Source organism: Rana temporaria, chromosome 2 (assembly GCF_905171775.1).
Source record: "Rana temporaria chromosome 2, aRanTem1.1, whole genome shotgun sequence".
Taxonomy (NCBI): domain Eukaryota; kingdom Metazoa; phylum Chordata; class Amphibia; order Anura; family Ranidae; genus Rana; species Rana temporaria.
Window position 1 is genome coordinate 534,770,104 of NC_053490.1, and position 25,268 is coordinate 534,795,371.

Genomic DNA, 25,268 nt, shown 5'->3' on the forward strand with positions numbered 1-25,268 from the left:
AAACGTCTGACCTCTGTGATTGTCAACAAGGGTTTTACCACCACCGAGGACCAAGTCATGTTTTGTGAAGGGGGTCAAATACTTGAAATGCAAATCAATTGATAACTTTTTTTGAAATGCGTTTTTCTGGATATTCTTGTTGTTATTCTGTCTCTCACTGTTATTATAAACCGACCAATAAAATGATAGACTGATTGTTTGTCAGTGGGGCAAACCTACAAAATCAGCAGGGGGTCAAAAACTTTTCCTCCCCCTCACTATATTATACGAGAAGTGTCATCATGGAGGGGGCACTTGGCTCCTATTGCCAATCTCTGAATCCTGAATGTGATTTCTCTTCTTTATGACAGACACGCCCACATGTAGCGCCACAGCCACATGTAGCGTCACACCCACATGTAGCGCCACACCCACATGTAGCGCCACACCCACATGTAGCGCCACACCCACATGTAGCGTCACACCCTTGCCTTGCATGGGAGAGATACACTCTTTGTTATATACACACAGGTGTGCACACACTTACCTTTCGATAGAAGTTTTCGGAACTTCTGCGTTGCGGATAGCTGGTGTTCTGGGACATTGGAGAAGATCATTTCGATCATGTCGGCGGAGATGACCCCGCTCTGCAGAGAAAGACACCACGTAACAGAAAACAATAGTCAACTTTCTTACTAAACTGAACAATATTCCTATCGCACAGATTCCTGGTAAGAAACGGCTCATATAATGGTGGGTGCTGCAGCGATTACTAGTTGGGTTCTGGAAACATCAAGCAAGCGTACATGCTCGCCAGCACACCATGGATCGACAATTTACATCCAAAACTTTTTAATGAAAAAGATCACATCACAGGGAAAGTGCTACGTTTCGGGGGCGCGCAGGACCCCTTCGTCAGGCATGTGATGATATGAGTGAGTGAAAAACTTGTAAAGCGCAACACATGCGAACTGAATCGCCTATGGGCGCTGTTTCCAATTCCATGGGTAAGGAACCCCTTGACCTCAGAAGAGATGGGTTTTAATCTTTCTCCTGAAGGCCAAGTGGTCCGACTCCAGACGCATGGTAGTTGGTAGCGCATTCCACAGGCGAGGTCCTTGGACTGCAAATCTTCGATCTCCTTTGGACTTGTATCTGGCTTTGGGTATTTGGAGTAGGTTATCACATGCCTGAAGAAGGGGTCCTGCGCAAACGTTGCACTTTTCCTTTTGAACGTAAAATGGTTGATCCATGGTGTGCTGGTGAATATGTACGCTAGCTTTCTTACTAAATCTTTTTTGGTTGTAGTTTGCAATTACGTAAGGCAGGCCTCGACAAAATCCGGGCGCCAGGTCGCAATTGCGACAAGAAATTGTGACCTGGGGAAGCTTAGGGCTGCAGAAGGCCGCAAAGATACAGCCTTAATTACCGGCCGGCGCGGGCCAGCCGGTAATTGAGGCCACAGAAGGAAGCGGAGGCCTGCAGAAGGAATCTAGGAGTGGCCATCTTGTGGTGGGCATTGGCATTACAGGTTACATTACATTACATCTCCTTCCCTCTATTTAGAACCCCCAAACATTATATATATTTTTTATTCTAACACCCTAGAGCAGGGGTCTCCAAACTGCGGCCCAAGGGCCGGATGTGGCCCTTTGCTAGCCTTCATCTGGCCCTTGGGGCAGTATTGCTCCCAATGGCACCAACAATGGGGCACTATTTCTTAGACTGATAGCAATGGTAGAGCATTATTCCTCCTCCTACTGCCCACCAACACTGGGGCCATGTTTATTCTCACTGATGCTCGGCCCTGGGGCATTTTCTACCCCAACTGGTCAGAATCTGGCCCCCCTTAAGTCGGAAAGACCGTAAACTGGCCCTTTGCTTTAAAAGTATGGAGACCCCCTGCCCTAGAGAATAAAATGTTGGTCGTTGCAATACTTTTCTTACAAGCACACTTTTTTGGGGAAAAAAATACACTTTTTTTAATTAAAAAATAAGACAACAGTAAAGTTATCCCAATTTATTTTTATATTGTGAAAGATAATGTTACGCCGAGTAAATTGATACTCAATATGTCACACTTAAAAATGGCGTCCGCCCGTGGAATGGCAACAAACCTTTACCCTTTAAAAATCTCCATAGGCGACGTTTAAAAAAAAAAATCTACTGTTTGCAGGTTTTGAGTTACAATTATTGCTCTCGCTCTAACGATCGCGGTGATACCTCACGTGTGGTTTGAATACCATTTACATATGCGGGCGCTACTCACGTATGTGTTCGCTTCTGCGCACGAGCTTGGCGGGACGGGGCACGTTTTTTGGCTCCCAACTTTTTTAGCTGGCTCCTAGATTCCAAGCAAATTTGTCAAACCCTGACATAAGGTCAGACGATCTAAGCATTAAAGGCGGAGCTCCACACAATAGGGGAAGCTCTTTGTGTTTGCCTCCACATTTGGCAACTAATTTTGACAGGTATCTGTTCCCACTTCCGGCTCCAATCGCAGCGAACTGAGTTGGAAGTTTAAATGCCCCCCCACCCCTCCTGAGACACTTTACAGGTCCCAGAAGTCTGCAGCCCAGTCACAAATTCATGTAATATCTGGGGCGTTAAAGCTTAACTCAACATTTAACCATTTGCCTTCTGGGCCAATTCTGACATTTCTGTCATACATGTAAATAATGTAAAAATGTAAAATTAAAATGCTTTTAGAGTAAAAAAAAAATCTATCTAAAGATATTTTTCTATTTAAGATACAATAACAATTTAGTTTATTCAGCATTAAAAGGAGCTTGGTTCTGTAGCATGAGGCTGTATATTCAAAATATTTTAATTTTTAGTAAACTTATTCAATTAATCCAAGCTGAGATATCATGCACTGCATTGATGCAGTCACAGAAAATCATAGTAACCATGAGATAAAACAAAGTTCAGCAATAATCCTTTATCCCATTGTTTTGAAAATCTATGTACACTACAAACTGTATGATTGAATCGGTTCCGATATCGCCGTTTTACTAACCTGACAGCTTATTATTCAAAATTGTTATTCTAACTAGGAAACCTTTGTTTTGTTTGCACACATATTTAAGATTCTAACTACCAGCAAGATTGAGTCCTTACATTTAAAGAGCACCTGTCATTTCAGATCCATCATGGCAGCGCCTGTTAGCGGGCGTCCAAATCACCTGCTGTCGCCACTTCCCTCACCTTGATGTGTCACTGCCGCATCACCAGCCGTCCCATTAAAGTAAATGGGAGTGTTGGTGAGCATGCGGCGGGACAGAGGATTGAGGAGGCAACGGCGGGACAGAGGAGGAGGAGGAGGAGGCAACGGCGGGACAGAGGAGGAGGAGGAGGCAACGGCGGGACAGAGGAGGAGGAGGAGGCAACGGCGGGACAGAGGAGGAGGAGGAGGCAACGGCGGGACATTGGAGGAGGAGGAGGAGGAGGCAACGGCGGGACATTGGAGGAGGAGGAGGAGGAGGCAACGGCGGGACATTGGAGGAGGAGGAGGAGGAGGAGGCAACGGCGGGACATTGGAGGAGGAGGAGGAGGCAACGGCGGGACATTGGAGGAGGAGGAGGAGGAGGAGGCAACGGCGGGACATTGGAGGAGGAGGAGGAGGCAACGGCGGGACATTGGAGGAGGAGGAGGAGGAGGAGGCAACGGCGGGACATTGGAGGAGGAGGAGGAGGAGGAGGCAACGGCGGGACATTGGAGGAGGAGGAGGAGGAGGCAACGGCGGGACATTGGAGGAGGAGGAGGAGGAGGCAACGGCGGGACATTGGAGGAGGAGGAGGAGGAGGAGGCAACGGCGGGACAGAGGAGGAGGAGGAGGAGGAGGCAACGGCGGGACAGAGGAGGAGGAGGAGGAGGCAACGGCGGGACAGAGGAGGAGGAGGCAACGGCGGGACAGAGGAGGAGGAGGAGGAGGAGGCAACGGCGGGACAGAGGAGGAGGAGGAGGAGGCGGCAACGGCGGGACAGAGGAGGAGGAGGAGGAGGCAACGGCGGGACAGAGGAGGAGGAGGAGGAGGCGGCAACGGCGGGACAGAGGAGGAGGAGGAGGAGGCGGCAACGGCGGGACAGAGGAGGAGGAGGCGGCAACGGCGGGACAGAGGAGGAGGAGGAGGAGGCGGCAACGGCGGGACAGAGGAGGAGGAGGCGGCAACGGCGGGACAGAGGAGGAGGAGGCGGCAACGGCGGGACAGAGGAGGAGGAGGCGGCAACGGCGGGACAGAGGAGGAGGAGGAGGAGGCGGCAACGGCGGGACAGAGGAGGAGGAGGCGGCAACGGCGGGACAGAGGAGGAGGAGGAGGAGGAGGCGGCAACGGCGGAACAGAGGAGGAGGAGGAGGCGGCAACGGCGGGACAGAGGAGGAGGAGGAGGCGGCAACGGCGGGACAGAGGAGGAGGAGGAGGAGGAGGAGGAGGAGGAGGCGGCAACGGCGGGACAGAGGAGGAGGAGGAGGAGGAGGAGGAGGCGGCAACGGCGGGACAGAGGAGGAGGAGGAGGAGGAGGAGGAGGAGGCGGCAACGGCGGGACAGAGGAGGAGGAGGAGGAGGAGGCAACGGCGGGACAGGAGGAGGAGGAGGCGACGGCGGGACAGGAGGAGGAGGCGACGGCGGGACAGGAGGAGGAGGAGGCAACGGCGGGACAGAGGAGGAGGCAACGGCGGGACAGGAGGAGGAGGAGGCAACGGCGGGACAGGAGGAGGAGGAGGCAACGGCGGGACAGAGGAGGAGGAGGCAACGGCGGGACAGAGGAGGAGGAGGCAACGGCGGGACAGAGGAGGAGGAGGCAACGGCGGGACAGAGGAGGAGGAGGCAACGGCGGGACAGAGGAGGAGGAGGCAACGGCGGGACAGAGGAGGAGGAGGAGGAGGAGGAGGCAACGGCGGGACAGAGGAGGAGGTGGCAACGGCGGGACAGAGGAGGAGGAGGCAACGGCGGGACAGAGGAGGAGGAGGCAACGGCGGGACAGAGGAGGAGGAGGCAACAGCGGGACAGAGGAGGAGGAGGCAACAGCGGGACAGAGGAGGAGGAGGCAACAGCGGGACAGAGGAGGAGGAGGCAACAGCGGGACAGAGGAGGAGGAGGCAACAGCGGGACAGAGGAGGAGGAGGCAACAGCGGGACAGAGGAGGAGGAGGCAACAGCGGGACAGAGGAGGAGGAGGCAACAGCGGGACAGAGGAGGAGGAGGCAACAGCGGGACAGAGGAGGAGGAGGCAACAGCGGGACAGAGGAGGAGGAGGCAACAGCGGGACAGAGGAGGAGGAGGCAACAGCGGGACAGAGGAGGAGGAGGCAACAGCGGGACAGAGGAGGAGGAGGCAACAGCGGGACAGAGGAGGAGGAGGCAACAGCGGGACAGAGGAGGAGGCGGCAACAGCGGGACAGAGGAGGAGGCGGCAACAGCGGGACAGAGGAGGAGGCGGCAACAGCGGGACAGAGGAGGAGGAGGCAACAGCGGGACAGAGGAGGAGGAGGCAACAGCGGGACAGAGGAGGAGGAGGCAACAGCGGGACAGAGGAGGAGGAGGCAACAGCGGGACAGAGGAGGAGCCAACAGCGGGACAGAGGAGGAGCCAACAGCGGGACAGAGGAGGAGCCAACAGCGGGACAGAGGAGGAGCCAACAGCGGGACAGAGGAGGAGCCAACAGCGGGATAGAGATGACAGTTGCTCTTTAAAAATTATGATTTAAATCAAATCCACCCTGAAGGAGACACATTGTGCTTACCGAAGCCATCTCCATGTTATTGATCTGGGATTCGTGTAAGTTTCCGTCAGCCATCCCTTCTTCTTCAGGGGTCTCTTCTGCATTTGCCACATTCCTTCGCTTGAACAGCTGGAAGAGAAAACAGAAGATCAGAGTCTGGTGACGACACAGAAACACTGACTGCAGTCATAGAACAAAACTGTAAAAAGAGAAGAAGGATGTACACATTTATTTTCCAATTATGAAAGATTTAAAGTGAAGATTTGATATCTTATAGGAAGAAACCTTCATGCCCAAGAAGTACACTGAAAGATTCATCTTGAATTCTTCCTACACATTAGCAGCGTCCTTCCTGTGCCTAGGCACACGCCTGTTCTGTACAGGGTTCATTTTGGCAGCAAATTTTAATTTAGTTTTAGTCTAATTTTAGTCTTCTGCGAGTGTTTTAGTCTACTAAGACTCCAGGATATTTTACTCGACTAAAACCGAATGGGTTTAATTACATTGTAATGCGTTATTTAAGCATTTCTCTACAATTTCCAAACTCATTATATACTCCTGGAGTGAAAAATCTAATAGGTTATTATTTATGGTATTAAAGTGAACCTTCAGTCTTTTTTTTTCCATCTATTAAATCTTCTGCTCTTGTTGTTGTTTTAATGTTGGAAAAGTAAAACATTTTTTTTTCTGCCTGTAAATCCCTTATACAGCCCACTTCCTGTTTCTTGTGTGGTCATTAGCCTAGGCTTATGACATCATGCACAGATCTCTTTATCGCTCTCATTAGATGTTGCCAGCAAGGGAGGGCCAATAAGAGCTGCAGAGCTGGAGGTGTAAATCCAGGAAGTGAACAGGCAGCAGCTTCAGCTGCCCACAGGTAAAATGGCTGCAGCCAGACTCAGTGGAAGGGGATTTCTGCAGCATATTTGACAAGTACAGAATCACAGTATATATAAAATAACATGCAAAGTGGTTGGAGGGCGGGAGGGAGGAACGGAGGGGGAACTTTAAACATTTTTTTTTTTTTATCATCATTTTTTTTTTTTTTACACTGTCATTTAAGAAAAAAAAAATATTTCGGTCACTTTTATTCCTATTACAAGGAATGTAAACATCCCTTGAAATAGGAAAAAAGCATGACAGGTCCTCTTAAATGTGAGATCTGGGGTCAAAAAAAAAAAAATATCAGGATTTCACATTTGCACTGCAATGCAAAAAAACAAAAATAAAATGTATGTAAAATAATGAAAAAAAAAAAATTCCCCATTAAGACTATTGGGCAGAAGTGAAGTTTGATGTTGCTTTCGTCATCCAATGTTGTGTCGCAGACTGGAGTACATCTTTTCCACAGCTCCAGGCCTGTCAGGGGAGAGGACGCGATCGTCCACGCCGCTACCGATAAAGGGCGTAGTCGACCGCAGCATGGTGGGAGGTGGCCCCTCTTCCACCCCTGATAAAAGTGATCTCACGGTGATTTTGCTGAGGAGAACGCCTATCAGAAAGAGGACTGTCCGCCGTTTAAGGGCTCTTTCACAAGGGCGGACCATATGTCCGTGTACGGATGAAAAAGGGACATGCATTGATCCCTATGAGATTGCGGGTGTCGGCGGATGAACATTCGCTGACACCCGATCTCACCTGCTTCCGCAATCCTCCAATTCTGCAGACGGAGGAAAACCCTACTTTTCCATCCGTCTGGCAGATCGGATCGGATGAACACGGACAGACGGTCCGTGTTCATCCGATCCCCCCATAGGGGAGAGCGGAGAAAAGACAGGGCGGTCCCTGCACAGTGTGGGGGGGGCGTCCATCTTTCCAGCCACTTCTCCTGGGCATGTTTGGGTATGGGGGGGGGGGGGGTTGACATCCATCCACACCTCTCAGGCCATACTGGGGGGGAGCTGCTGAGGGTCGCACACAGGCTGCATGAGGGGGGGGGGGGGCTGTCCACCCGCATCTCCAGGGGTCATGCGGGGGGGGGGGGGCGGTAGTCCTCCGTTTTCCCGTGGTCACGATAGCTGTATGGGGGGGGGGGGGCATCCACCCACGAGTCACGCTGGCAGTATTTCCTTACATTACTTCCATTGTCATGGCGTCCTGTTCAGCGTTTTTTTTCAGTCCGTGTCGTCATAGCATTCATGCTCCAGGGGTTTCTGTCCTGGCATTCTGTCATATCATTAATGTCTGCCCCAGGTTGCGGTCGTTGCTTGCCTCAGCATTTCTGGCGTTGCATGTCTGCCGCAGTCTTTCAGTCTCAGCGTTTCTGTCACAGCGTTGCTGCCCCAGGTTTTCTGTCTTTGCATTTTTAGTCGCAGCATTCTGTCACAGCGTTTCTGCCATTGCATTTTTCACCATAGTCTTTCAGTCTCAGCGTTTGTCATGCATTTCTGCCCCAGGTTTCTGTCATTGCATCTTTAGTCGAGGCATTCTGTCACAGCGTTTCTGCCCCAGGTTTTCTGTCATTGCATTTTCAGTCTCAGTATTCTGTCTTAGCGTCACTGCCTCAGGTTTCTGTCTTGCGTTCGCAGTCTGCCTCAGCGGTTCAGTCCCAGCGTTGTCATGGCGTGTCTGTCTGCCAGGTATTCTGTCTTTGCATTTCTGCCTCTGCGTTTATCTTATAGCGTTTCTGCCCCTGGTTTTCTCATTTCTGCCCCAGGTTTTTCTGTCATGGCGTTTCTGCCCCCAGGTTTTTCTGTCATATCGTTTTTGCCCCCAAGTTTTTCTGTCTTATTTCTGCCTTTTATCTCATACAATTTCTGCCCCAGGTTTTCCGTCATTGCATTTGGCCATAGCTTTCAGTATCATGCGTTTCTGCCCCAGGTTTTTCTGGCTTAGCGTTTCGGCCCACACGGTTTCCATCATAGCATTTTTGTCATTGCTTATCTGCCTCAGCGTTTCAGGCTCAGCGTCTCTCTAATGCCATTTCTGCCCCAGGTTTCTGTCAGTACATGTTGCCTCAGCGTTTCAGGCTCAGCGTTTCTCTCATGCCATTTCTGCCCCAGGATTCTCTCAGTACATGTTGCCTCAGCGTTTCAGGCTCAGCGTTTCTCTCATACCATTTCTGCCCTAGGTTTCGGTCATTACATGTTGCCTCAGCGTTTCAGGCTCAGCGTTCTCTCATACCATGTCTACCCCAGGTTTCTGTCATTACATGTTGCCTCAGCGTTTCAGACTCAGCGTTTCTCTCATACCGTTTCTGCCCCAGGTTTTCTGTCATCACTTTTTGTCATGGCGTTTCAGTCTCAGCATTTCTGCTGCCCCCCACTAGTTCTATCACAGCGTTGCTGCCCCACACGATTTCTGTCTTAGTGTTGCTGCCCCACACGATTTCTGTCTTAGCGTTGCTGCCCCACACGATTTCTGTCTTAGCGTTGCTGCCCCCCACGATTTCTGTCTTAGCGTTGCTGCCCCCCACGATTTCTGTTTTAGCTTTGCTGCCCCCCACGATTTCTGTTTTAGCGTTGCTGCCCCCCACGATTTCTGTCTTAGCGTTGCTGCCCCCCACGATTTCTGTTTTAGCGTTGCTGCCCCCCACGATTTCTGTCTTAGCGTTGCTGCCCCCCACGATTTCTGTCGTGGGGTTTGTTTGTCATGGCGTTGTCTTCTTTGTGGTTACCGCGTCTCATTGTACTTTGTCCACGTTGCACCTGGGTTGATTAGCTAGTGCTCACATCTCAGGTCACGTCTACAGATTCTTACAGGCTGAGGTTTCGTTTTTTTAATGATTGTTGACCACAATCTTCTCGCCTGTTTACATACGTTGCACGTTCATGCATTACACTTATACGATTACCCACCACAGTCCGTGGGTACACTAGCCTTGAGTATTCAGTTAATTGCCTGTCTCTGCGCTGGTTACTCGGGCTCATGCGCCAGTCACACTGGGGGGGGGGGCTGTCATCGGGTCATTCACGCGCTGCGGTCTTGATGTTCTGCTCCTATTCTCATACATAGGTAGGCACAGAGGGGCGTTGTTGTTTCATGTCTGTTTTCTGTCTTGTCTAGGTTGTGTTTCCTTGGCTTGGGCTTGCTGCACGTCTGTTACGACTGGTTCACGTGCATCCCTTCTACCACGTGAGGGTCTGCAGTGCAGGGTAGCACTCCGGCATCTAGGGGTCAGTCCATACTTCAGCACTCAGCTGAATCTGGCTCAGGGACCGTCGGTTAGCTTCTGTTGTTTTCAGGTTGTCCTAGATACTCTCGCTTACCAGCATAGTACAGGTACTAGGCATACTCTGGTATGCAGGGTCAGGTGGACCAAGCATGCTCTCCGCAACCTGGTATGGTTGTAAATTTAGGATGGATGTAATTGAAACTCATGCACTCAGTGGCAGGGTCTCAGTGCACCCCCAGCTCCTGCTCTTCTTCCATTTCTGCCGGCCAAGTCATCATCCCTTTGGGTCTAGTCTATCAGGCCTTCTGGTTTTATGGCTGAGCTGCGTCATCAGGTTTTTCATAGTGTTTGGCTTCAGCTGACAGTCATGCTTTCATTACCAATCAAGTTTCTGGAGGCAGCTTTCCAGGGGTGGTTGGTCTGGTTTCTCTTCTGTCATGCTGTAGGTGGGGGGCTGGGCCTCCTAGGTACCTAGTGGCCAGTTCCAATAGCGCTGGTACTATGGGCTGCTCTTTCCTGCAAGACTTTTTTCATTGGGTACTTGTCCTTGGTCTGGCGTTTCAGCACTTGGGGGGGAGGTTGCGTCGGCTTCTATACTGTTCCAGTTATCCTGCGCTCAATTCCATCAGTCCTGCCGGTGTCTAGGTAAGTCTATTTGTGCATCTTCATCGGGTCGTGCTTCTGCCTGCAATTTGCCAACCAAGTCCATCAGGTAGGTTCGGGTTCGTGGTGTCTGGTATGGTTCCATGTTTAACGTTTGTTGCCTTAGCGCATGGGCCGTATCCATCTGCTCCGTCAACATATCCATCAGGTATCCAGCACTTCAGGCTCCTGCCAGTTGTCTTTTTTTGCAACTCACCCTCTCGCTTTCCCATACCAAGTATGGGTAGGCCAGGGATTGGGGGGTTTTCCTCACGGGGCTACGTCACTGGTGTCCGGTTGAAGTATTCGTTCTGCTTGGCCTTTATTGTAGGGGCACCTCGGGCAAGCCCTGGCCCCAATTGCCCCCACGTATCCTCTCATCACAAGCACTTCAGGCTCATGTCTGGGTTGTCTCGGGCAGCAGGGTCAAACGAAGCTTTCTCGGGGCGTTAGTTGAGTTCTGGGCAGCTTTGCACGTTCAGCAGGGGCTTCCTTCTGTCACAGGACATGAGTCTGTGGCTTCTCCTGTCATAACGGGCACTCATCAGTTATACATTCGGTTGTCAGCCGGGCGCCTTCACCTAAATATGTGTGTCTTTTGCCCTCTTCTCAGGCATACCGACCAGCAGGCCAAAGGCACACCTCAGGCCTTGGTCATTAGGGTTATCACTTTCCTTACTCGAAGACTCTGATTACAAATGTATTTTATTGGGATTTTATGTGATGGACCAACACAAAGTGTCACATAATTGTGAAGTGGAAGGAAAATTATAAATGGTTTTCATTTTTTTTTGCAAATAAATATGTGAAAAGTGTGGGGGGTACATTTGTATGGCACCCCCTGGAGTCAATACTTTGTAGAACCCCCAAAAATTTTGAGCACCCGCCGCCACTGGTATGGACGTGAACTTAAGACCTGCTGTCCTCATGCAAGTGTTGGTCAGTCGGAGTGCAGCGTCCCTCTTCTCTCTGTACAGGTATCAGTGTATGTATGCCGGCTGCTGCTGTCAGTCAGTGATGAGGAGGATGCGGGGGGATGGGAATGAATCTTCACACGGCATTACTGGGCACGTAGCCGCACACGGGGGCTGTCCTGATCTTGGTTTCTGGGGATCAGAATAACGTCCTCCTGTCACGAACACTCTGTAGTAAAAATTCAAACAATTACAAGAACTTTAAAAGAGAAAGTTGTTTCCACAATTAAGTAATAAGTTGACCCTGAGTGTCAGAAGATCGTTCTGATGTTCGGTATAATATGACGACTGATTTCCATCTGTTTTCTGTGAGCCGTCACATTGCATGTCAGAGGAGTGACTGGTGAAAGTACGGATCCTGCATACACATCTGTGTGTCCGTGAGAACCATTGTTGGTAAAGAGACGAGTCTTGAAAGAGAAATGCAGGAAAAAAACAAACAAAAAAACACTTTTATAATCATCTCCTATGTAGATGCAGCATCGATCCGATACTGCAGCTGGTTCTACACCAAGAGCTGAGCGATCAAAGACAACTGATCACTCAGTTCTCGGTCCACTCTGAGCAGAGAGTGGTGGCTGACCATGGTGTGCTATCATGCTTAGTGTGGTCAGTGTTTAATAGGAAAGAAAGGGGACTAGCAGGAACACCAGGGATTTCACACAAAGAAAGCAATAAAAACAGAACAGGAGACTTTCTCATACAAGTAAATGGTACAGCAGTCACATATCAGGAATATGCAATAATGGGGTCCTCTTTAAATTGTCGTCACTGTGCCCCTTGTCGCCACTGTGCCCCTTGTCGCCACTGTGCCCCTTGTCGCCACTGTGCCCCTTGTCGCCACTGTGCCCCTTGTCGCCACTGTGCCCCTTGTCGCCACTGTGCCCCTTGTCGCCACTGTGCCCCTTGTCGCCACTGTGCCCCGTAAAATGCACTTACCTTACTCCTTCCACGTCCCTTGATGTCTTCTCCCTCCTTGGTGATGCTTCAGCCAATCAGGTTACCGATAACCAGAATCGGGGAACCTGATTGGCTGAGACAGCCGTCAGTCTTATCCAAGGAACGCACCCCCCCCAGTACATTTTCGAGGATAAGCATCCGGGAGCCGAGGGCTGTACTCACAAAGCCTATCAGAGCCGCTGGCTCTGGATAGGCACTTCCGCACAGCCAACCAGCTGCCGTTATTCAGGTGGTCGGCGCTCAAGTTCTTGCCATCTGAATAGACTAGCGGCAGCTGGCGGCAACAACATACATTCGCGCGGATCTTCGGACCGGGACGCGAAGGACGTCAATTTTGTTTATGAGCCACGTCGTACGACGCAATTGTAATTCAAAGCGTGACAGTGCTGAAAGCTGAAATATCGCCTGAGCAGGAAGGGGGTATATGTGCCCAGTAAGCAAGTGGTTAATTTACGTTTCACTAAGGCTATGTCTACAACTGGACTTTTCCAGGGGGTTGCAATAGCAATTTCTGCTGCCATGAACATGAAACATTAAGATCTGTGTGTGCCTTGGAACATTTTCATTTTTCAGTAGGGCAGTACTCGCATCTCTAATAATATTGACTGATGTTACTGAGAGAATAAAAGAGTACACCCTCATCAAAAAATGGCGCACTTTAGCACAAGTCCACCATGTATGTAGAGGTGTGCCCATCTGGCCACATCCTCTGAAGCAGGAAGCCGAGGAGAGCCAGGGAACATTTTCGAGAGGCGTCAGGCACCATCTAGCATGCACTTTGTAGCGAGCCTCAATCAAAGCTACATTTAAAACGCCTTGGTGAATCCATGTGCTCCATTTGTGCCAGTCCTCCGCCTCAGGAGAAATGTTCAGGTCCCTCTCCCAGGCCATCTGATAATTCAACTTGGCCGTAGAATTGGAGAGTAGTTTCTATAGCATGGAGATTTGGTGATGTCATTACTGTGCTGCTCACTGTTCTTGCTGCAGAGGAAGCAGTACCTGGGGGGCCTGCACTGCAAAGACCTCCCTGCTTCATTCTGTTATCACTTCCTGTGCCTAGGCATTGCTGTTCTGTGGCCTCATAAGTGTGTGTCATTATTAGTGTTGAGCAGAATACACCATATTCGATTTCGCGAAATATCACGAATATATAGCCGAATATTCGAGAAATATTCGCTAAATTCGAATATTCGTGATATTTTATCGAAATGAAATGTTTGCGAAATTTCGCTATGCTGTAGGAGTACTCTGATTGGCTCTGATGCGGAAGATAGGGCGAAGAAAATAATCGCGCGATATTCCGATTGCCGAATAATCGCATTGCGATTTTTCAGCAAGATAAAATGATCGCTTCAGCTACTCGGCCCAAGGTCTCTAATCATACCAGCAATGCTTTTAGACGTCGATGGAGATCTCTAGGATGTGATCTGTTCTAAAAATAAAATTGAAAAAATTCGAATATTCGGAATAGCGAATATTCACCGCGAAATTCAAAATATATCGCGAATACTCGAATATGCCATATTCGAGCCGAATATTCGCAATACGAATATTCGTGAGCAACACTAGTCATTATCTAAGGCACTGCTGCCCCTGACTGCTAGTCTCACCCGAGTTGGAATGAGATTTGGCGATGTCAATATCGTGCTACTCACCCCCTTGCTGGAGAGGAAGCTGTACCGAAGGACCAGCACTGCAAAGATCTACCTGCTTCATTCTGTTCTCACTTCCTGTGCCTAGGCACTCCTGTTCTGTCCAGCCTTATAGCTGTATAACTCCACTGTGAGATCATCTAAGGCACTACTGTCTCCGACTACTAATCTCACCAGATCTTAACCACTTGTCCACAGGGCCAATTTTGGCACTTCTCTCCTTCATGTAAAAATCAAATTTTTTTTGCTATAAAATTAATCAGAACCCCCAAACATTATATATTTTTTTTAGCAAACACCCTAGGTCATTGCAACTATTTTTTTCGAGCGGTATTTGCGCAATAATTTTTCAAACACCTTTTTTGGGAAAAAAAAAACGGTTTCCTGAATCAAAAAACAAAAAAAACAGTAAAGTTAGCCCAATTTTTTTGTATAATGTGAAATATGATGTTACGCCGAGTAAATAGATACCTAACATGTCACGCTTTAAAATTGCGCACACTCATGGAATGGCGCCAAACTTCGGTACTTAAAAATCTCCATAGGCGACGCTTTAAATTTTTTTACAGGTTACTATTTTCGAGTTACAGAGGAGGTCTAGTGCTAGAATTGTTGCACACGCTCTAACGCACGCGACGATTCCTCACATGTGGGGTTTGAACGGCGTTTACATATGTGGGCGGGACTTGCATGCGCGTTCGCTTCTGCGTGCGAGCTACCGGGGATAGGGGCGTTTTAATTTTTTTTTTGTTATTTTACTTAATTTTTTACACTTATATTTTTTATATTTATTTTTTTGATCACTTTTTTTCCTATTACAAGGAATGTAAACATCCCTTGTAATAGGAATAGTGTGCGACAGGTACTCTTTATGGAGAGATGTGGGGTCATTAAGACCCCACATTTCTCCTCCAGGCTGGAAACCATGAGATCTCACACCGACAGCCGCGATTGCGGCTTTGTTTACTTTTGGGTACCGGGTGTGACGTTATAATGTCGCGCCCGGGCCTCCGACGGTCATAGAGGTGCACTGCTGTTCCATAGCTGTATAGTATCAGTGCGAGATCATCTAAGGCAGCGATGGGCTTCCCCAGAGAGGTGGAGAACTACTTCTTCATGGACAAGCGTCTGAATTGCAATAAATGAAAAAAAAAATACTGAAAAAATGGCCCTGAAACAAGGGCTTCACCAATGGGAGGGATCCACCCCCCACCCCCGTCATCCTCATGATTACCCACCTGCTCTTCTCTTTTCTGTTTGCGCAGCTGTAGCCCCTCCTCCTCCCGTCTTCGCCGCATCTCATCTGGATTCAGAGACTTGTTCTTGTAGCTCTTCATCCGGGAGTTTTCCTTTCCTGAGCTCGTCATGGTTACTGCAGAAGGGAAAAGAAAAAAAAAATGTTTACCATAAAAATTTGATAAAATCGACAAAGGAAAAATTATGCTTTTTCTGATAGCAGAGACCCTGGAGAATTAAACGGCAGCTGCCACATTATTTTGTATTTTACACGATATTTGCACAGTGACTGACAGTCCTCCAGTTTATAGCAATGTGATTTGGTTGTGTAACCATAAAAAAAAAAAATATTATTTATACCGTATTTAATCGGGGTATTGCGCGCTCCGGCGTATAGCGCGCACCCCTAAAGTGGACCCGACATTCCTGTAAAAAAAAACATTTTAGTACTTACAGTTTTGGTGTCTTGCGCGGTGTCCATCGTCGGGTCCGGCGTCCGTCTGCGGCTTCGGGTGTCCTCTTCGTCGGGTCCGGCGTCCTCCCCGCTCGATCCCCGCGCCGAGTTTGAATACTGCGCCGGCATATACCGAGCGCAGTACACTCATGTATAGTCAGGCAGGCTCGGGTACTCTCGCGCTCCCGTCCTGTACATCCAGGATGTGAGCGCAAGAGGAGCCGAGCCTGCCCGACTATACACGAGTGTACTGCGCTCGGTATATGCCTGCGCAGTGTTCAAACTCGGCGCGGGTATCGGCGTAGATCGCGCACCCACGATTTTGCCCTGATTTCCAGGGCAAAAAAAGTGTGCAGTATACGCCGATAAATACGGTATATCATTTTTTTTTTTTTACACTTTCAAATTTTGTTTATTAACCACTTCCAGCCGAAGGACATTATATGACAGCCTGGGCTTTGTGAGGGGATATCTGAATGATGGGTGTAGCTACAGGCATCATTCAGATATCATTATTTTCTGCCGGTGATTCTATGCGCAATAAGAACGATGATGGTGGCAGTTCCGCCGATTGATCGTTCTTACAGGCGACGGGAGGTGACGCCCCCCCTCCAACATGCGTCCGGTGCTTCTGCGGGCTCTCGCATGCCATCGGGGGCCCGGAGAAATAATCGGCCGGCGCTGGATGGCGACCAGTCATCTCTATGACCGTCGGAGGCCCGGGCGCGACCTTATGATGTCCTGGATGTAAACAAATCTGCGATCGTGCCCGTCAGATCAGTGCATGTTTTTCTACAGCGATCTGATGATTTCCAGTCTGGAGGAGAGATGTGAGGTCTTATTGACCCCGCATCTCTCCATAAAGAGGACCTGTCACAATAGATTCCTATTACAAGGGATGTTTACACACACACACATTATATATATATATATATATATATATATATATATATATATATATATATATATATATATATATATATATATATATATATATATATATATATAATCTTCGAGGAACATAAGGTGTTGGGGTGAGGGGGGGGGGTGATGGTCTCTGGGAATCTTTTTTTTTTGCTGGCTGTTAAAACCGGCACAGCTACAGTAGCAGCCAAGAGCTTGATTTAACCCCTTGTCTGCCATGCAGATTATAAAACGTACCTTGGTGGTTAACTTACAACCGATTTATAATCCTCTCCTGTTTCCTGCAGACATTTCACACTGGTGGATGTGATGAGCGGAGTGAACTTGGGATGAACTCTGGGTGCAGAATCCTCACCATCCTAAATATCTTCCCTGGATTGGGTTACATCCCGTGTACTGTACACAGTGACTCTGCACTAATCACAGCTCAGCTCCGATCACTTCTCTGGGGTTCATTCACACCTCATAGTCATACAGTACAACCCCCCCTCCCCCAATGTACACAGGACGCAGGTAAACGCAGGACAGTGGAGGCGGCTCACATTGCTGAGATACAACCATGGACGGGCGTGCATGTTCTTCCCACTGATCACCAATGTAAGGAACATTCTTCCCACTGATCACCAATGTAAGGGACATTCTTCCCACTGATCACCAATGTAAGGGACATTCTTCCCACTGATCACCAATGTAAGGGACATTCTTCTCACTGATCACCAATGTAAGGGACATTCTTCCCACTGATCACCAATGTAAGGAACATTCTTCCCACTGATCACCAATGTAAGGGACATTCTTCCCACTGATCACCAATGTAAGGGACATTCTTCTCACTGATCACCAATGTAAGGGACATTCTTCTCACTGATCACCAATGTAAGGGACATTCTTCCCACTGATCACCAATGTAAGGGACATTCTTCCCACTGATCACCAATGTAAGGAACATTCTTCTCACTGATCACCAATGTAAGGGACATTCTTCTCACTGATCACCAATGTAAGGAACATTCTTCCCACTGATCACCAATGTAAGGAACATTCTTCTCACTGATCACCAATGTAAGGGACATTCTTCTCACTGATCACCAATGTAAGGGACATTCTTCCCACTGATCACCAATGTAAGGGACATTCTTCCCACTGATCACCAATGTAAGGGACATTCTTCTCACTGATCTTAAGGGACATTCTTCCCACTGATCACCAATGTAAGGGACATTCTTCCCACTGATCACCAATGTAAGGGACATTCTTCTAACTGATCACCAATGTAAGTGACATTCTTCTAACTGATCACCAATGTAAGTGACATTCTTCTCACTGATCACCAATGTAAGGAACATTCTTCTCACTGATCACCAATGTAAGGAACATTCTTCTCACTGATCACCAATGTAAGGGACATTCTTCTCACTGATCACCAATGTAAGGGACATTTTTCTCACTGATCACCAATGTAAGGGACATTCTTCTCACTGATCACCAATGTAAGGGACATTCTTCTCACTGATCACCAATGTAAGGAACATTCTTCTCACTGATCACCAATGTAAGGAACATTCTTCTCACTGATCACCAATGTAAGGAACATTCTTCCCACTGATCACCAATGTAAGGGACATTCTTCTCACTGATCACCAATGTAAGGAACATTCTTCTCACTGATCACCAATATAAAGGAACATTCTTCTCACTGATCACCAATGTAAGGGACATTCTTCCCACTGATCACCAATGTAAGGAACATTCTTCTCACTGATCACCAATGTAAGGGACATTCTTCTCACTGATCACCAATGTAAGGAACATTCTTCTCACTGATCACCAATGTAAGGAGCATTCTTCTCACTGATCACCAATGTAAGGGACATTCTTCTCACTGATCACCAATGTAAGGAGCATTCTTCCCACTGATCACCAATGTAAGGGACATTCTTCCCACTGATCACCAATGTAAGGAACATTCTTCCCACTGATCACCAATGTAAGGAGCATTCTTCTCACTGATCACCAATGTAAGGGACATTCTTCTCACTGATCACCAATGTAAGGGACATTCTTCTCACTGATCACCAATGTAAGGAACATTCTTCCCACTGATCACCAATGTAAGGAACATTCTTCCCACTGATCACCAATATAAAGGAACATTCTTCTCACTGATCACCAATATAAAGGAACATTCTTCTCACTGATCACCAATGTAAGGGACATTCTTCCCACTGATCACCAATGTAAGGGACATTCTTCTCACTGATCACCAATATAAAGGAACATTCTTCTCACTGATCACCAATGTAAGGGACATTCTTCTCACTGATCACCAATGTAAGGGACATTCTTCTCACTGATCACCAATGTAAGGGACATTCTTCTCACTGATCACCAATGTAAGGAACATTCTTCCCACTGATCACCAATGTAAGGAACATTCTTCCCACTGATCACCAATGTAAGGAACATTCTTCCCACTGATCACCAATATAAAGGAACATTCTTCTCACTGATCACCAATATAAAGGAACATTCTTCTCACTGATCACCAATGTAAGGAACATTCTTCCCACTGATCACCAATGTAAGGAGCATTCTTCTCACTGATCACCAATATAAAGGAACATTCTTCTCACTGATCACCAATGTAAGGGACATTCTTCTCACTGATCACCAATGTAAGGGACATTCTTCTCACTGATCACCAATATAAAGGAACATTCTTCTCACTGATCACCAATGTAAGGGACATTCTTCCCACTGATCACCAATGTAAGGAACATTCTTCCCACTGATCACCAATGTAAGGAACATTCTTCTCACTGATCACCAATGTAAGGAACATTCTTCCCACTGATCACCAATGTAAGGAACATTCTTCTCACTGATCACCAATGTAAGGAGCATTCTTCTCACTGATCACCAATGTAAGGAACATTCTTCCCACTGATCACCAATGTAAGGGACATTCTTCCCACTGATCACCAATGTAAGGGACATTCTTCTCACTGATCACCAATGTAAGGAACATTCTTCTCACTGATCACCAATGTAAGGAACATTCTTCCCACTGATCACCAATGTAAGGAACATTCTTCTCACTGACCAATGTAAGGGACATTCTTCTCACTGATCACCAATGTAAGGAACATTCTTCCCACTGATCACCAATGTAAGGAGCATTCTTCTCACTGATCACCAATGTAAGGGACATTCTTCCCACTGATCACCAATGTAAGGAACATTCTTCTCACTGATCACCAATGTAAGGAACATTCTTCCCACTGATCACCAATGAAAGGAACATTCTTCCCACTGATCACTAATGTAAGGGACATTCTTCTCACTGATCACCAATGTAAGGAGCATTCTTTCCACTGATCACCAATGTAAGGGACATTCTTCTCACTGATCACCAATGTAAGGAACATTCTTCTCACTGATCACCAATGTAAGGAACATTCTTCCCACTGATCACTAATGTAAGGAACATTCTTCTCACTGATCACCAATGTAAAGGAACATTCTTCCCACTGATCACCAATGTAAGGAACATTCTTCTCACTGATCACCAATGTAAGGGACATTCTTCTCACTGATCACCAATGTAAGGGACATTCTTCTCACTGATCACCAATGTAAGGAACATTCTTCCCACTGATCACTAATGTAAGGAACATTCTTCTCACTGATCACCAATGTAAGGAACATTCTTCCCACTGATCACTAATGTAAGGAACATTCTTCTCACTGATCACCAATGTAAAGGAACATTCTTCCCACTGATCACCAATGTAAGGAACATTCTTCTCACTGATCACCAATGTAAGGGACATTCTTCTCACTGATCACCAATGTAAGGGACATTCTTCTCACTGATCACCAATGTAAGGAACATTCTTCCCACTGATCACCAATGTAAGGAACATTCTTCTCACTGATCACCAATGTAAGGAACATTCTTCCCACTGATCACCAATGTAAGGAACATTCTTCTCACTGATCACCAATGTAAGGAACATTCTTCTCACTGATCACCAATGTAAGGGACATTCTTCTCACTGATCACCAATGTAAGGGACATTCTTCTCACTGATCACCAATGTAAGGAACATTCTTCTCACTGATCACCAATGTAAGGGACATTCTTCCCACTGATCACCAATGTAAGGGACATTCTTCCCACTGATCACTAATGTAAGGAACATTCTTCCCACTGATCACCAATGTAAGGGACATTCTTCCCACTGATCACCAATGTAAGGGACATTCTTCTCACTGATCACCAATGTAAGGGACATTCTTCTCACTGATCACCAATGTAAGGGACATTCTTCTCACTGATCACCAATGTAAGGGACATTCTTCTCACTGATCACCAATGTAAGGGACATTCTTCCCACTGATCACCAATGTAAGGGACATTCTTCTCACTGATCACCAATGTAAGGGACATTCTTCCCACTGATCACCAATGTAAGGAACATTCTTCTCACTGATCATCACACTAATGCACAGTGAGCAGTAGATATAGTAATTATTACTAGGGGTTTCCAGGGTCTGGGAAGTGATATCAGTAGCTCCTCCATGTTGGGAAGGTTGAGGAAAGTTGTTTTGTACAGATCTGCATGTTGGAAGGGCTGTTTATAAGATTTGATGTTTTCATACATCGTCTCTAATTAGCACACATTTACCCGGGGCAGCTGCTGCGTTTAGACCTCACAGTGTGTCTTCCCTGTTGGGAATTATCCTCCCAGGCACATGTTAGAGCAACCGATCGATGTCTGACTGAGCCGACACCCCGTGTACCACACCCTGACACTCTCTGTACACCCGCTGCACTCTTCACTGTCCGCTGTCTATCAGAACTGCCAGACTGATCCATAGAGAGAACATTCTACCCTTCTACCCACCTACCAATATAAGTCTTGTTTTTATTCGAAAGGAAGAAACATTTGGAAATTGAATATCGTAAAAATTACACGAAAGATCACTTGTCTGTCCGCCTCAGTACATTTACTGCGGTGGGACGCACAATCACAAACATGCATGTCATGTGCCTGCTCCAGCTTTAGGAGCACGCTGCCCCTGGCCCCCGCAGATCCCAGTACACGGGGCACAGTGCTGAACAATCAGAATGTCAGAAAAGCGGTTATGAAAAGTAGGCGTCCTTGGGAGGGACAGTGCCCCCCCCCCCCTCCTTGGCATCCTTAAGAGGGACAGCGCCCCCCCCATCCTTGGGAGGGACAGCGCGCACCCCCCCATCCTTGGCGTCCTTGGGAGGGACAGCGCACCCCCCCCCCCCATCCTTGGCGTCCTTGGGAGGGACAGCGCACCCCCCCCCCGTCCTTGGGAGGGACAACGCACCCCCCCAATCCTTGGCGTCCTTGGGAGGGACAGCGCACCCCCCCCCAATCCTTGGCGTCCTTGGGAGGGACAGCGCACCCCCCCCCAATCCTTGGCGTCCTTGGGAGGGACAGCGCACCCCCCCCAATCCTTGGCGTCCTTGGGAGGGACAGCGCACCCCCCCCAATCCTTGGCGTCCTTGGGAGGGACAGCGCACCCCCCCACATCCTTGGCGTCCTTGGGAGGGACAGCGCCCCCCCCCCCAATCCTTGGCGTCCTTTGGAGGGACAGCGCCCCCCCACATCCTTGGCGTCCTTGGGAGGGACAGCGCCCCCCCCCACATCCTTGGCGTCCTTGGGAGGGACAGCGCCCCCCCCCACATCCTTGGCGTCCTTGGGAGGGACAGCGCCCCCCCCCACATCCTTGCCGTCCTTGGGAGGGACAGCGCCCCCCCCCCCACATCCTTGCCGTCCTTGGGAGGGACAGCGCCCCCCCACATCCTTGGCGTCCTTGGGAGGGACAGCGCCCCCCCACATCCTTGGCGTCCTTGGGAGGGACAGCGCCCCCCCACATCCTTGGCGTCCTTGGGAGGGACAGCGCCCCCCCACATCCTTGGCGTCCTTGGGAGGGACAGCGCCCCCCCCATCCTTGGCGTCCTTGGGAGGGACAGCGCCCCCCCCCATCCTTGGCGTCCTTGGGAGGGACAGCGCCCCCCCCCCATCCTTGGCGTCCTTGGGAGGGACAGCGCCCCCCCCCCATCCTTGGCGTCCTTGGGAGGGACAGCGCCCCCCCCCATCCTTGGCGTCCTTGGGAGGGACAGCGCCCCCCCCCCTCCTTGGCGTCCTTGGGAGGGACAGCGCCCCCCCCCATCCTTGGCGTCCTTGGGAGGGACAGCGCACCCCCCCACATCCTTGGCGTCCTTGGGAGGGACAGCGCCCCCCCCCATCCTTGGCGTCCTTGGGAGGGACAGCGCCCCCCCCCATCCTTGGGAGGGACAGCGCCCCCACATTGTTGGCATCACTATGAGAAATGGCGTCCCATTGTTGATGTCAGTTGGCAGAACAGGGTCTCGTACCAGTGGAGGAATTCTGCCTGATTTAAGGCTAAGCCCCACTGTGAGCCAACTACCACCTCCTGCGACCTCCCAAGGTGACCACAAAAACAAATACAGGCAACACAAGATTCTGCATTTTGGCAACGTTCTTGATTTTTCTGCGAAGTTTAGTTTCATACTTTTTTCTTCTGTTCTTTACCCAAAACAATGAAAAATAAGAACCCAGTGGCAGCAGCTAAAAATGATGACAGAGGTGGTCATACCATAGACCCGGGCGGTAGGATGCAGAACTTTCATCAGCGAGCGGTGACCTCACAGCGCACTCAGACAGCCATAATGACAAAATCAATGAATATCGCCGACTGCCTCTCCTCCCCCCGGGACCTCCAAGAACGGACGGATGACTCAGGATACGGCTCACGTGTCTGCCCGTCTCCTCTCCACCAACAAATGGGGAATAAAATTATACAGCCGAGGTGTAATAATGATGGAAAAACGCTAAGTAAAAAAACGAAATCCTGCGTGCGTTAGAAAACCGCTCACTGAAAACTTACTATAGAAAAGAAGAAAAGTCTGGGGAAAAAATGTAATAAAAATACACGTATTTACACAGCCGTTCAAAATGCAGAGCGAGTGCAGGGACATACCCGGGTTGTAAACCCTTCTACAGTGGGGCAAAAAAAGTATTTAGTCCAGGGTTTGACAAATTTGTTTGGAATCTAGGAGCCAGCTAAAAAAGTTAGGAGCCAGAAAACGCACCCGTCCCGATGAGCTTGCGCGCAGAAGCGAACACATATGTGAGCAGCGCCCGCATATGTAAACGGTATTCAAACCACACATGTGAGGTATCGCCGCGATTGGTAGAGCGAAATCAATAATTCTAGCTCTAGACCTCCTCTAACTCAAAACATGCAACCTATAGATTTTTTTAAATGTCGCCCATGAAGATTTTAAAAGGCTAAAAGTTTGTCGACATTCCGCGAGCGGACGCAATTTTGAAGCGTGACATGTTTGGTATGAATTTACTCGGCGTAACATTATCTTTCATAATATTACAAAAAATGGGGATAACTTTACTGTTGTCTTTAATAAAAAAAAGTGTAATTTTTTAAAATTCCCAAAAAAGTGCGCTTGTAAGACCGCTGCGCAAATACGGCGTGACAGAAAGTATTGCAATGATCGCCATTTTATTCTCTAGGGTGTTAGGATAAAAAATATATATAATTATTTGGGGGTTCTAATTAGAGGGAAGAAGATGGCAGTGAAAATAGTGAAAAATTACATTAGAATTGCTGTTTAACTTGTAATGCCAACGGCCACCACCAGATGGCGCCAGCTCACACAAGGAAGAGCTGGGGACTTCACACAAAAACAACATTTTTTTTTGCCCACCTTCCAAGCCAAGTCCCCAGGACGCTATTTCTAGTCGCCATGGCGACTGGGATTTGTCGAGCCCCGATTTAGTCCCCACCAATTGTGCAAGTTCTCCCACTTATAAAGATGAGAGGGGCCTGTAATTGTCATCATAGGTACACTTCAACTATGAGAGACAAAATGTGGAAACAAATCCAATCACATTGTCTGATTCGGAAATAATTTATTTGCAAATTCTGGTGGAAAATAAGTATTTGGTGAATATGAAAATTTCATCTCAATACTTTGTTGGCAATGACAGAGGTCAAACGTTTTCTGTAAGTCTTCACAAGGTTGTCACACACTGTTGCTGGCATGTTGGCCCAGATCTCCTCCATGCAGATCTCCTCTAGAGCAGTGATGTTTTGGGGCTGTCGCTGGGCAACACGGACTTTCAACTCCCTCCAAAGGTTTTCTATGGGGTTGAGATCTGGAGACTGGCTAGGCCACTCCAGGACCTTGAAATGCTTCTTACGAAGCCTCTCCTTCATTGCCCGGGCGGTGTGTTCGGGATCATTGTCATGCTGAAAGACCCAGCCATGTTTCATCTTCAATGCCCTTGCTAATGGGAGGAGGTTTGCACTCAAAATCTCACGATACATGGCCCCATTCATTCTTCATGTACACGGATCAGTCGTCCTGTTCACTTTGCAGAGAAACAGCCCCAAAGCATGATGTTGCCACCCCCATGCTTCACAGTAGGTATGGTGTTCTTTGGTTACAACTCAGCATTCTCTCTCCTCCAAACACGACGAGTTGTGTTTCTACCAAACAGTTCTACTTTGGTTTCATCTGACCTTATTAC

The 25,268-nt window shown here is 48.5% G+C and overlaps 1 protein-coding gene across 2 annotated transcripts in view; it reads right to left on the bottom strand.

The window, feature by feature from the left end:
• KPNA1 (karyopherin subunit alpha 1) overlaps positions 1–25,268 on the bottom strand; it is a 113,860-nt gene that overhangs the window by 70,862 nt on the left and 17,730 nt on the right. For both annotated transcript variants that reach the window (XM_040339175.1, XM_040339176.1), the window contains exons 2-4: positions 15,278–15,411; positions 5,719–5,826; positions 527–626 (exon numbers count right to left, since the gene is read on the bottom strand). In XM_040339175.1, the coding sequence (XP_040195109.1) occupies positions 527–626; positions 5,719–5,826; positions 15,278–15,411 (342 nt within the window). The remainder of the gene's footprint in view (positions 1–526; positions 627–5,718; positions 5,827–15,277; positions 15,412–25,268) is intronic.